This window comes from Charadrius vociferus, unplaced genomic scaffold (assembly GCF_000708025.1).
Source record: "Charadrius vociferus isolate BGI_N301 unplaced genomic scaffold, ASM70802v2 scaffold52, whole genome shotgun sequence".
Classification (NCBI taxonomy): Eukaryota; Metazoa; Chordata; class Aves; order Charadriiformes; family Charadriidae; genus Charadrius; species Charadrius vociferus.
Genome location: NW_009647572.1, coordinates 2,078,251 through 2,092,409, shown reverse-complemented (window position 1 = coordinate 2,092,409; position 14,159 = coordinate 2,078,251). Strand labels below are relative to the sequence as shown.

The 14,159-nt window shown below is 45.4% G+C and overlaps 1 protein-coding gene across 1 annotated transcript; it reads right to left on the bottom strand.

Moving 5' to 3' along the window:
- Positions 1–8,004: 8,004 nt before the first annotated feature.
- ARRDC5 (arrestin domain containing 5) lies at positions 8,005–13,885 on the bottom strand. The gene is made up of 3 exons (XM_009880882.1): positions 13,633–13,885; positions 9,280–9,488; positions 8,005–8,598 (listed from the first exon to the last, which is right to left on the bottom strand). Exons 1-3 carry the CDS (start codon positions 13,883–13,885, stop codon positions 8,005–8,007), a joined length of 1,056 nt encoding a protein of 351 aa, XP_009879184.1.
- Positions 13,886–14,159: the final 274 nt, after the last annotated feature.

Sequence of the window (14,159 nt, the reverse complement as noted above, 5' to 3'; positions counted from 1 at the left end):
AAATCAAGGTAAATGGAAGTCCTGTTTCACAGGAACATGAGGGGACAAATGGAGAGACAGCAAATCACTATAAATTCCTTTCCATCCCCTTCAGATATTCAAACAGAAGCAGCAAGTCCCCATTCCCAAATGCTCACAAACAATTCTCAGCTTCCAGATGACTTCTGGGTGAGTAGCTCTTCTGGATGACTGGGTTTTAACACCATCTTATTTCCCTCCTAACACTTCCTCTGCATGGGCGATGTCAGCGGCTTTTCACTCTTTGGGGGAAGAGGGTAGTTTTAGGAACAAGAAGGAGGGAAGAAGCTTATGAAGGAGAAACCCTGTGAGGCCGGTACTCTCCACAGCAAACTCCTTATTGGAGAGAGGAAAAGCATGAATCCAGCTGCTTTGCAAAGAGGAGTGTAGTAGCATCAAATCCTTTCAGAAATACATGTTACAGCAGCAGCCCAGTCACGGAGATACTTCTAATCTCATGCTTTTTCTTTGATGTCTGGCAATTGGGGTCTGCAGAAGAGCAGCTTATCTGATTCCTGCAGGCAGGTTATAGACCTGGGTCTCACGCTGCTTTGTGACATCTGGAGCACTTCTCTGCATATTGAATTCCTTCTTCTCTTCCCCTTTTTTTTTTTTTTTTTGTTTCTCTAAAGTGTGTTTCATTCTTCTGTTTTTATTTCCAATAATTCTTTATCGTTAGTGACCTAAACTGCAAATCACCCACCAAAGGCCCATAATTGCTGTTATTGATACAGTACCATCTGTACACAGGCTCTGCCCAGCTAAGGAAATTCTGCCAAAACAGCAACAGGTACCTTTCCTAAGGCTCTGTCACAACCCAGGGACAGATCTAGTGAGAACACGGTTCATTGCATACTGTATGCTACATCCAGAATGGTTTTTGGTGCTTCTAACCAGCCCCCCCCCAATGGAGCATTATAAATGAATGTTTACAGACAGGGTTATTTTTATGAATTCATGTATTTATTCAAGAAGACACATCACTCTGTAACTTTAAAACACCCGGTGCCCCGTCTCTCCTGTTGCAACCTGCCTTGCTCTCAGCTACATGTGAAGGAGATATGGGCCATGTGAACATAATAGTTTTCCTCAAGTCTGCCGCCTTTGTAGCCCTTCAATTCCCAGGGGAAAAAAGGGCTTTCAGCACACAGCCCCAGTGTGTCCTGCCTGGCATAGGTTCAAGGCTGGGGATTTTAAGAGCGAGCGGGCTCCTTTCTTCTCTTCAGACAGACGAGTACTGCTGCTGTGGCTGACGGTGGTGTAATTCCTACCTGTTGTCAGGGAAATGAGTAAGACAAGCAGAAAGGAGTCAAATGAAATGCAATACATGTTTCTAAAAAGGCAATATTGGCTGCTTGTTTGCTCCCTCCTTTTTGCCGTTTTTTAGAGAGGCGGTTTGAGATGGATCAGATCACCGGTTATCAAATTTTTTTCATTGTTTCTTTTTCCCATGGAATCCTTTTCCACCATTGCCTACTATTTAAATCTCTCTGATTCTCAACATCCTCAAAATGCAGTTTGCATTCAGGCTCTTCCTTTCTTCTCTGCTTACCTCTCCTTCACTTTCATAGGTTTGTAGCGTAATTCAGATGGGAAGGGGTCTTAGCACAAAGCAGGGTCAACTCTGAGCTCAAACCAGGTTGCTCAGGGCTTTATCTTTACAGGTCTTGAAAATATCCAAGAACGGAGACTGCGCAACCTCCCTGGGCAACTTGTTTCAAAACCTTCTCAGTATTGCTGTGTAAATGTTGCCACTGGTAGAAAACTCCAGGAGAGATTCCCGGTAGTAGTAAATGGGAATGAGCAAACTATGTGCAAACCATGACAAGTGACACAGTGTGAAGCCAAAGCTCTCAAGATGTGAGTGTGGCTCCATTCGGGTACACTCTGCCCTGTGGGAGTGAATCCACACCAGTTCTCACTAGATGCTACTCAGGCATAACTGAAAGCAGAAAATGGCACACAAGCACTGAAAAAAATCAGGATGGTTTCTTTGTGATGCTGAAGTTAATTGTAATTATATTTTATACTGATGTAACTGGTGTCTGTTTATTGCCTAGTAGTGTATTTGCATATTGAAGAAGTCAATTATCTCTTCAATTTGCAATCCTTGGCTCATGTAATCAATTACTCTGGGTGAATGTTTAACATTACTCATGAAAGAGTCATACTTTATTATATTTCATCTAGAAGAAACAGTAGCACCCATTAGTAGAAGGGATTATTACATTTTTGCAAAACCTGTATGGAGTGGTCAGTGGGAAACAAATTTAATAGCTGAACTTATGCATTGCCCAAGTCATTAATCTATATAACCATACTGTGATCTTTATTAACTGAAAAATCATTTAGATTAACTGAAAAAAAAAGACTTCTTTCATCTCAGGCTTCCATTCATATTGACTTTCTATGCCTCATATATGCCTACACACACGCGAGTGTTAGAACTGATCTCCAAAAGGAAAAATAGATTAGAAACCAATGCTTGCGTGTTCTGTGGATGAAGGCTCGGCTGGTCAGGGGGTTGTTTTGTTTTAATTAAGGTGTAGCTAGTGCAGCTAAGGAGCCCTTCCTTCCCAGCAACTCTAGCAGAGGCAACCAGAAGAAAGCTGGCCCCATTCACGTTCTTGTCTGGGAAGGTGGCAGATTACTTAAAGAAATGTGAAAGGGAGACTGACAACTTTGCAGAAAAACAGCTGGTTTAAGCAGTAAAGGAGAGGATGAATGTACAAAGAGCAAACAAATCAATACGATTTAATCCGCATTTGTGTCTTAAAGCAGTAGCTTATCTGAAGAGCCTGTGTAATTTTAAAGGATAGAAAGACAAAGGCAAAGGAACTAGGTAATAAGAGAGTATCTTATTCAAAAAAAGGTTTTTAAAGAAGTATCGATGGACTCTTCCTCCCTTGAAATAGAGATAAATGTCGATGATGACTGCTTCTGACACACTGCATGCCTTACTGACCTTTCCTTGTCAGGTTTAAGGGGACATAAAGAGAGTCAGTGTGCTGGTGGCTACTAAGTCTTTTGGACAATGAAACATATCGTCAAACATGGTCACAGTTTCAGTATTTAATCATTCATGAAATCACTTGCTGAAAGCAGGTACAGCTTGAGCCAACAGCAGCTAGAGTTAATATATTGCAGAACTGCAGCAGCTCCAGCTGCTCCAGATGTTTGAGGACCTTTGTGAAGTTCATTCCCTGTCGACTGCGGCAGCCTTGCCAGGTAACACTGCGGAGGGTGCATGTGTGGCTTAACTTCTGTGTCATCCAGCGATAACACAAACCCGATCCCACAAGTACAGATAATTTCCAGTAATCATTGTTTCTGTGTTTCCATGGTTACTGGAGAGAGAAAGATTCCTATTTTACTTCGTGAAACTATACAAAAATGGAATGTTTTCCAAAATCTGTGCAAGGTTAAAATTAAATTGTGAGCAGACAATATAGCCTTTTTCCCTTCATGTATGCCATCTCTTTATTCTCTTTCCACCCTTTCCGTCACCTCTGACCTGCACAAATCCCACCAGCTCCACAGGAAAGCTACTGCTCAGAAATAATCCCAAAGGGGGCAGAGATCAAACTCTTTCCTATGGGGTCCTGGAGAGACTTCAGGCATCATTCATTCAAAAAGAAAAAAAGAAAAAAGAATATTGATTCCGAGGTCTAAAGAGTTTGTTATTTATATAAACGCAGCCGAAGCAGGTGTGGAAGAAGTCGACAGTAACCTCCTGCTCCATTTTCACAGCAAGTCTCCCTCCGAGGGCCAGTATAATTATTCGTTGAACCTATCAACTACAGCTAGGCCTAGTGTGCTGTATTTAATGAAACCTCCACGGAAATGTGTGTTGTTGCGCCTAAAAGAGTGGTTTGGTGTGGATTTTTTTTTCAGTTTTCAAGCGACACCTGTATCACAAAAAAGAGCACAATGATGGGTCCTTAGTCAGTAACCGCCCCGTGCTAATAGGCTCGTGAAATTCATGCAGGACTATCCAAAGGTATAAGCTCAGGTCCACATGAGCAATATGGATATTGTAGGTCACTGCACCTGAACGGTACGCCCTGTTGCTCTAAAGAGTGTTATAGAGACACAGAGTAATAATGGTCTGACTAGACTTCAACGGCATCTAGTTCATTGGTGTGTATTTTAGTGCCTTGCAAAAGGCACATGAAGGATTAAACACAGATAGCCCAAATGTCCCTCCTGGTGTTTTAATGGCTCCAACTTTACATCACAAAAATCTCCACCATCTCTGTGGAGAAGTGAACCAGGCCATTGACAAGACCTTTCCTAGAGACCTTTCTGCTCCATCTTCTGTAGTCTGCTGGAAAAACGTCCTTTACTCAAACTACCCACTCATCTTGTTACTATTTATACCACAGTAGCATGTGAGTGCCTTAGACGAATAAGACTATAAAGACTGGAAAGGAACTGCTTGAAGAATTTGCAATACAAAAGATGGGCAACGGTAGAAAGGAAAATTAAAATGCTAAGATGTGAAATCACTTGCCCGAGTTCCCAGAAGTCAGCTATCCCACTGCTTGTCTAATTTATTACCACTTTGGCCTTTCTAGTTTGTTGCTGTCAAATGTTTTAGTTGCTTCATGAGATTCACACACACACAGAGACTGCATGAAACATCTCAGGAACGGGATTAGGCATATTTCACCCTGGCATATATTCCATCTGGAGAAACGAAGTTTTTGAAATCGGGAGGCAGTTTTGCTAGCATCAGATATCCGTTGTCTCCTGCAATGAAAATGCCTGCAAGGGGACGGTAATGAGAAGTGGAAATACCTCACTTCTTCCTCAGCTGCCTTCCTGAGTTCGCTGATCTCAGTCTGGGTTCAGATATTATGAGTCTGGAAAACAGACTTCAGCAGTGCTTCATATCACAGCAAGTAACATGCAAAGAAGTTACAAAGCTGCTCTTTTATCCCCCCAAACGTTGACATCCTATTGTTCCTTTGCAAATGATATTTTACAAAAAAAAAAAGAGAAGTAGTTAAATTCCTTTTCACAGCAAATGCAAAGACTGCCAGTGTTTATGTGATGGCAACTTCAGAATTTATACCGGGTTGTGTTTTTCCTTCAGCTCTATCAAGTGTCACTGAGAGGCAATGCTGGAAGTTCAAAAGACAAGTGGTGAAAAATATTCTTCTAACATGTTCCTGTCATGTATGCTGTGAGTGCATTAATTTTTGCTGGAACGATGAAACAGGGAGACCTGTAAAACAACAATCCATTTGTAATGGGCGTCTGCACGTAGCATCCTAATATACAGTCTCATCTGAGATGTGAAAGGGCCCTGTCAGTGTCAGTGTGATAAATACTATTTTTAGGGACAAAATGAGGGGAAACATTAGCCCAGAGAGAGCGTGCGTGAGCGAAAGAACGTGACAAGTGCTGTGCTATATGTCTCAGCCTGCGCACAGCCAGACTGGGGTCTTTTGCCAATCAAGGTCACTCTGTGCACACAGGGAATGGTGACAGGCAGGCGGTGGGAGAAACGCTGCGCTCCCTCGATGTGTGGTGACACACGTGCCTGGGCAGCGATGGAGAAGGCTGTGGACGTGCAAACCCCTGGGTTTGGGGCTGCCTGGCAATGTGCTGCCAAAAGCATATGTAAGTCACCACTAACAGACCTGTTGCTGCTGTAAATTAAAATTGGTCGGTGTAATCTCATTTCAAAGCAGTCTCCAGAGGTGGGAGGAGAAAGCCGGGGTGCTCTGTGATCAGGGGGGCCTGGTCGTGGAGCATTGAGACTTGTTTCCCAACAGCGAGCCCCTGGTACCAGGAGAGACGGCATCACCCCATGCCTCTGTCCCAGACTGGTAGTGGGGCAAAAAGGTAGAGCGGGGCTGCACCCTGCATCTTCTGTCCCATTACTTTATGGGGAATCATAGAATGTTTTGGGTTGGGAGGGACCTTAAGCATCATCTAGTTCCAATCTCCCTGCCATGGGCAGGGACACCTCCCATTACACCAGGTTACTCAAAGCCCCATCCAGCCTGGCCTTGAATGCTTCAAGGGAGGGGGCCTCCACAACTTCTCTGGGCTACCTGTTCCAGCGTCTTACCACCCTCACAGTAAAGCGCTTCCTCCTCATATCTAATCTAAATCTACTCTCTTTCCATTTAAAACCATTACCACTCATCCTATCACTACACTTCCTGATTAAAGAGTCCCTCCCCACCTTTTCTGTAAGCCCTCCTTAAGTACTGGAAGACTGCTATAAGGTGTCTCCAGAGCCTTCTCTTCTCCAGGCTGAACAACCCCAGATCTCTCAGGCTGTCATCATAGGAGAGTTTCTTCTACCTGTGCATTTAATCTTCAGCATGGGTGAGATGCAGCATCCCCCGGTATGGAGCCCTCAGTACAGCAGCAGTGGGATGCCAGCATGGCTCCCTTGCTCCGAGCCTGGCTGGTGATAGCTATTTCAGTCTGGAGAACAGGAAAGGATTTTGGATCATGCCAAAGATTGCATGGCAGAGGGCAATGGTGCAAAAGCATGTGAGGGTGGGCTGGAGGTGGGTGGCACTGAGATGTGCACAGGTGTTTAGTGGGCCCAAGCTACAGGTGGTTTCTTGGTCCTATAAGAGCTCCCGGTATGGGAACAGATGTAAGGAAGGTGACCCAGGGGCACCCACCGGTCTTCAGCATATCTTCCCCGCTCCTCACAGCCCTTCCCATGGAACAAAACGTGGAGACCCAACGGTGCGGGATTGGAGGAGCTGCTTGCATGTGGGTGTTAGCTGAGGTCATGGCTGTGCAGCTAGGTGAGTCCCACCGGATGACTGCTGCAAGAGCCATGCTGTGTGACTGAGGTTCTGCCAAGGGGCGATGGAGGCCAGTTGCCCTGCAGATGTCCCCTGGAGAGCCTGGGGACATGGTGGGAGCCCACAGGGTCATGGGAAGGACAGCCTCCCTGACTGGCACCCACTGGGGCAAACCACAGCAACAGCCTGCCACAGGGCAAAGCTGCTCAGCTCACATGGCTTCAATCACAGCAGGATCAGAGCGATTTATTCAACAGCGCCTAACCAGCAATCTGTGGACTTTACATTCAAGTTCGATATCAGCAATACAGCACATAAACTGCGTTACTAGACACTTAGCAAAAGTTAATCAACACCAATAAAATCCTAAACACCCTTCTAACTCCAAAACCTTCTGGTCACCCACACTGACACATACACACGTGTGTGGTTGCAGCATAGGCTCCATGCACAACACGTCCCTGAGACAAGCCACTTCTCTGGCCTGCCCAGGTCCCTCTGCTTGACAGGATGACCGCCTGTTGTCGCAGCCTCCCCCCAGCACCACACAACCCGCCAGCACACTGACGGTGTGCTCTGCATGGAGCCAACCCACGGTTTCACCGGCAGTTGACAGTGGAGCAGAGCTGGAGGCTGATCTTTGCCTCTCATTGCATGGGCAATGCTGGGTAAAGGTTGCTTTCTCAGCCTTCCCCTTCCTCAGCAACCACAGATCTTGCATGTGCCTTAGCTGCCTGGCTGTCCTCCTCGCCCCCGGGGTCTCCCAGGCTCTCCAGTCACCCACCCTGCCACACAGAACATCTCCCGCAGGTCCCATTGTGGCAAGCAGTCTTCCTTCTGCCGGACATCTGGCTCGTCTCAGAGCTGGCTTTCAAACAGCTTGTTCTGCACTTCCACCAGGGTCTGCAAGTTTACCTCAAACCTTTAGATAAGGCTGGGGAAAGCTGTTTTCTCATGGATGGGAGCATGGCCATCCTGTGGGCCTGCGAATTGTCCCCTCTCTGCCTAGGTCACTGCTGGGTCTCCCGTTTTTTTTTGGAGTCTGTTTAACAGAATTATGGGCTCCCATTATGTGCCTTCCTGATCTTGGGCTTTGACTAGCTTTACACCTCTTGTTTTGGGAATCCCTGGCATATCTCTGTAGCAGCAGGCTCCTCCTGTGAAAGCGTACAGCTCATGGGCATGGATTTTGCAGAAAAAGCTTTTATTCTGTGGATCTGCTGGCAATTGCTCCTGGGTCAATCTCAGAAATGTCTCGGTGAAGGCTCACCCCCTTTGCGATGTCACCTTCATTTTCATGCAGAGTCATGGTGTTCTGCTCCACAGAGAAATGCTTCGGTGTGACTGCTATAATGATGGGCACCCTGCCCACGATGGTGGATGTGGTACAAGGTAGGCCAGAGGTGCCTACCAGCTCGTACCTGAATGCCATGATTTTATTTTCTGTGAGAGTGCTGGTGACAGGCATGGGTTTCGGCAGAACCAGCGCACTGGTAACTCTCGTGGCCTCAAAGGGAGCTGTGTCTGTCCGGGACTCCAGCCTCGTCACCTCACGTCGGTCTTCCAAGGAGCGTCGTTCTCCTCTGCTGCTGAAGCCACTATACAGGACAATGCAGTGTAAAGCAAAAATGACCTTTCTAACATATTTGCATGTCCTGTTGGCAATATCTGTCTTGAAGACAATGGTGTCACCAGGGCAAAATATGTTTTTCTCCAGGGAAATCCGAAGGATCACAGAGCCGTGTCTGAAGCAGCAGAAATAAACTACATCCTTTCTAGCTTCCACCACCAGTGGGACCTGCATGGAGAGGGGGAGTGGAAAAGCAAAGCACGGTGAGTTCTTGTGCTGGATATGGGGTGATTCCCAAACACCACATGCATAAACTCCTAACACAGCAGCTGAGGCTGCTCACCTCTCACCACGAGCTCCACCATTAACCCAGAGGAGTCTTTCTTGCAACAGCTAATGTGACATGGCTGAATTAGCACAGTCCTCCTGAGCATGTGTGCAAAGAATTCATGTGTGCACATGTAAATGTTGTCACCTTTAGCTATCCATACCCAAATTTAGAGGGACACAATAAAATTATTAGAACCATCATGTCTTGATGACCTTTGACTACTGTCCCAGTCTAGTTAAGAGTTCGGTAAAAAAGGCACCGCCTGCTTGGTGATGCTTGCCCAAAACTTAGGCTCCAAAGCAAGAGAATAACCTCCCTTTACCCTCATCCTGGATCCCAAAGCGTTCCCAACATACCATTCTTGAAGTCTTACAATGCACCTTGTATGCTAGAAAATAAACATCTTGGTGCAAGCCTTAGGACAAAGATGTCAGAAGACATTGAAGGGTTGATTGAATGCTAAAAGGAGGAAGCTCAGAGCTAAAAGTTTGTGGACACTTAGTAGTAAGATGTTACAGCTCTGGATCAGAAAAGAGTAAGTCTGTGTGTCTCCAACTCAGACAGCTTGTTCCCCTTACCGTGTCTTTCACATGTTTTCTGTAGCCACCAGCAGTTCCTTGCAGTAGTAAACATCTCTGCTCTTTAGCTAAGACAACTTGGTGGCTGCAGCAAGTCCCTTGAACAAAGTAGGAGATGCAGCCAATTTGGCTGGTGAATGTGGAGGGAATACTTGTAGGAAGGTTGAAGTGGAAGTCAAAGGTGTGGACCCCAGAATCCAGCCAGCCATCTGAAAGTCAAACAACACACTGCTGTCAGAAGCCTGTTAAACATTTAGGATGTCTGAACCTTACACAAACCTTGATGTGTCTCCCAGAATCCAAGGTGTCCTTAATATCTGGTATTGCACTCCAAGTGTCATAAAGGCATGGTATGGGACGGACTGCGCATTGCTTCTGCAGGTCAGCTGCTGGATGTATGGACCTCTACCAATCGGCAGACTTGAGAACTGCTGATCTGCCTCATTTTAACACAAAGTCATCAAACCTGCAGTTCCTCACAAACTATTGAGGATTTTCACTTATCAAAATGGAGTGCCCCAGACTTTTAACTTTTCAAATAAGGATTAATAGGCTTTTGGGGAGTAAAGCAGTGGAATAACTTTCATTCCTCTTTTATCATTGTCTACAGCATCTGCGCATATGATCTGAAACTTTTGTTTCACCTGTGCAAAAGACCACCAGTCACCAAAAAAAAAGTAATAATTGACATCTTCTCTGCACAACTGTGAGATGGCAAAATTATGATCCGTTCCTTCAAATGTCTTTGCTTCTGTGCCACTTCCTCTTCATCAAGTATTTTGTGTGGGTGAGGTCCCACTGCCTGTAATGAATGAAAGACTATCTCAGCTATGTAGGGATACGTTTGGCCTCTTCTGGCCAGGTAAGACCAGCTCTTGACTCTCTTCTTCATCCAAGACCTGTTTCTTTTAAACACATGTATCTGCTGGCAGTTTATCATCCAGACTTAAGCTTTCCTTCCTCCTAGTAGCTTGTGCCAAAATGTCACTTTGAACCACAATATTAGGGGATGTGAGACTGCTAGAATTTTATCCTGCTGACTGCATCCTTTTGCAGATGAATTCAACGACGCCTCGAGTTTTAATAAGCTAAACTGGATATTCTTGTTGGCAGAAGAGCCTGGATATTGTCTCCTCACAGCATGGGAGATTTACCAGATGGCATAACAGCATTTTCAATCAATCAGAGTGGTAACTCTGAAGAAAAAAAATGCCTAAAACAGTCTGAAAGAGAGGAAACTAAAATTCATCAGCCTCTTAGATAACTGCAATATAAGAAAGTCATGTTGTCTACTCTGACAGTTTGTAGAAATCTGATATTCCCAGTGCCTTTTCTCACATGACATTGTCTTTAAGTTATTTTGGCAATGTTCTTGCTTTGGTAGAATGAAGGACTTCTTTGAACTGTGAGCAGATCTGCAATTTAACCTTGAAAGAAATCAGCGTTCCACTCCTGGAATGATCTGCAGTTGGGCCCTGGTGTGAGTGGTCTGTTTTGCAGCCCCGGCACTGTGTGGAGATTTACTGAAAGAGTTCCAATTTCTCCGTCCCTGCTGCAGGTACAGTACGGCCCAAGAGCCTGGCTTTGTGTGCAGGGCTGAAGTAGGCCCTGTGGTGCAAAAAGGCTTGCAGATACTTGTTTCATTCTGTGTACAGCTTTAATCCCATTTTCTCTGGCTTGTTTTGTATCACTTCTAAAGAGACTTCTTTGAATTGTGCCCACTTGCTAAGCTGTACTTAACTTTCCACACAAGCCCTCAGACTCAAAAGGACGGTGGCCTTAAATGATGTCCCTGAATTCACCCTGGAGGCGAAGGTGCACTTGCTTTCCCTGGCTCCCATGGCTGCTAGATGTGAGCCTTGCTGCACAGGAGCACCTGCCCCCTACATGGGCTGCAGAAACCTTGTTCCCCTGAAACCATGCAACAGAACTTACTACACTATGGAAAGTTTCTCAGCAGCCCGGAGGCACCCGGGGATACCATGTGCTTGATGTTCAGCAGAACCCGGGAACTTCAGTCACGCAGGAAAATTTAAGTCAATTCTAGATAATTTATCGTGTTACCTAATTCAAAAAGTGCTCCATCTTGTATTTCCCATCAAGGGAGGAGATGGCTGCAGCTGTTGGGAAAGTGCAAAGAGGCTGCTGGTAGGAGTGACTTGCGGGGTGACCTTTCTGTGAAGGACACAAGGGATCTCCTGGGATGCAACTGATGGTGTGCAGCAGCGCTTGAAGAGTTTCAAACTGCCTGTAGCTCTGTGATCTCCTGCCTCTGGTTTGCTCTGACTAGAGGGTTTCTGCTGGTGATGAAGATGGTTATCCCTGGTAGCACTGAAAGTCATCTTTTTCTTTTCTGGATCTAATTATCCTAGAGCTGTTACCACTCATATTCGATAACTGCCAAGAGTCAGTTCCTCCAGCAGTTTTTATCTCACAGAGGGACAATACTGAGTTTCTTGTGCGGTGGCCGGGCTTACCAGGGTTAAAAAGAAATACGTCAACAGGAACCTGGATCCATGTATATACACTTCTTACAGAGACATCAGATGTAACCCAAGCAGGGCATGTGGTAAGATCAAATACCAGAAAGTAACATGCTATCAAGGGCATATTAGCAGCTGAGTGTCAAAAGCTGACACAGGTGGTGATCTGTTCAAACACACATTCCTTGTATGCCAACATCAGTGGGGGGCACAGAGTACTCAGGGTAAGAAGGGTCAGGTCCATTCCTTCTTTCATGTTTTAAAATGGCTTTCTTGGACTTGTTAGAGTGCTTCTACAGAGATGTAATCAATGCTGGAAAAGGAATAAAAAGGCTGAGTTACAGTAGTAAAAATCTGTTATTAAACTGCACTGCGTTGGCAAGTCTTGATGGTTGTGGATGCTCAGCTCTCTTGAAAACAGGAATATGTGTGTAGGTGGCAGAATACGGATTCAAGTGTGTCTTTAAGCAACATCAATTTGAACTTTAGCCAAGAAGATCCAGAACTGAGGTGTCTTACAGGTACTTGTTCTTATAAAAATAATTTTTCCAAGACTCAGCCATTCTCCCTCTTTTCCATCAGGGCTGTAACATCTGGCAGCCTACAGGAAGAGTCAGCATGCTGCAGAACGTCCAGGCTAAGACTCTAATGCATGTGTAAGGGGAAAATGACCTTTGGATGAAGTGGAGCCTTCAAGTCTGAGAGGAAATGAAGCCTGACCACTGCAGGTCGTAGCTCAAAAGCAGTTTCCGCTCATTGGCACAGTCTAACTTCAGTACTAAACTAATCTAGGGCAGCGACCACCTATGATCTGTAGACTAAATTTTCAGGATTCCCAACAAACTGTAAGGAAGAGGAGCTGAGGAAGGGGATCGTATCTCTTAGGAGGTTTCCATTTGCATTAAGCATCCCCCAGAATAGTTCACTGGTTTAGGTGGTCATTACATCCCACTGACTTTACTCTTTCTAATAATTCTGTACATTTTAATAGTTAGCTCTGCATTTATGTGTGTGCATGTTGGGTTGTACAATATCTGAAGAGAAGCTGCAAAGAATATTTAGCCATGTTCTCTTTAGTGACAGGACAAGAGGTGACAGGCACAAAGCTGAAATACAGGAGGTTCCCTCTGAACATCAGGAAACACTATTTTACTGTGAACCAGGTTGCCCTGAGAGGTTGTGGAGTCTCCTTTCTTTGAGAGATTGAAAATCCTGGGCAACTGGCTCTCGGTGGCCCTACTTGAGCAAGGGGGTTGGACTAGATGACCTCCAGAGGTCCCTTCCAAGCTCAACCATTCTGTGATTCCGTGAAATAATCACACTTTTGCAGGTGTTTTCAGTGGATGTCTCACATGTTTCTTGTCTCTCAGTAAAGATATGGCAGTAACTCTAATAATGCTTCTACTATATTTGCAAATATATTTGGAAATATAACAAAGCCTGTATACCCAGTGGATACTTGCTGGCGCATAAGTCAACAAGAACATTGAAGGTAAGCATTTTAGATGACCAATGAATCCTTCAGTGATGTGAAGGAAGATGACACAATCCTTTAGTGCTTGTGACTAAAGATTTCCTACCTGCTGCTAGACAGGCTGCGATAGATTTCTGTGCAACAAATGTTCACTTCAGATACTGCCACCAACTTGTGGGGGACTGCTCACACTCTCAAATACTGCTGATCATACCAGAATGCTATGGTTCATCTCAAAGCCCTGATTGCCATATGACGCAGTGAAAAGGAGCATGCCATGGGATAGAAACAGCACATGGACATTGTCAAAAGGTAGACTTCCTCCCCAGATCCCACTTTCCCTAGCCCAATGCTAAGATGCTGTTCAGTTAACGATGTCTTGTTCTATTGTTTTACCCTCTATGTGGAAATTCTGTGCTTTGGAGACATAGACAGCCTGGTTGGTGAAAGCTGTGCTCTTCTCATAGTCCTGTTCAGGATTATCCTCCTCAAGCCACTTTAGGCAGCCTCTTCCCACGAGCTCCACCTTCACTACCGGGTCCACCAGGGTACTCCTGAGGTTCAGAACCAGTTGGCCATCTATGCTGGAGCCAGCCAAATACACCTCAGTCTCAGGCAGCACCAGGTTAATTGCTCTCACTGTTGACATGAGGGAAGAGCTGGTGCTGTATGCTCCTGGGGTCTGGAGGTTGGATTGCGAGGTCATCTGCTCCAACCCCACCCCATGACAGCAGGGTTTGTGAGGTCATGGCATGGGGGACAGGTGCAGGGTGCCCCACAGGGAGAGTGCTTAGCTCTCCAAGCTATGCCAGAGGGGATCAAAGCCATTTATCTGATTATTAGCAGCACCTAACTAACTGGCAAGCATTCAACTACACATTTAGGATCAGTATTGGCAACACAGTAGATAAACCACAACTCAA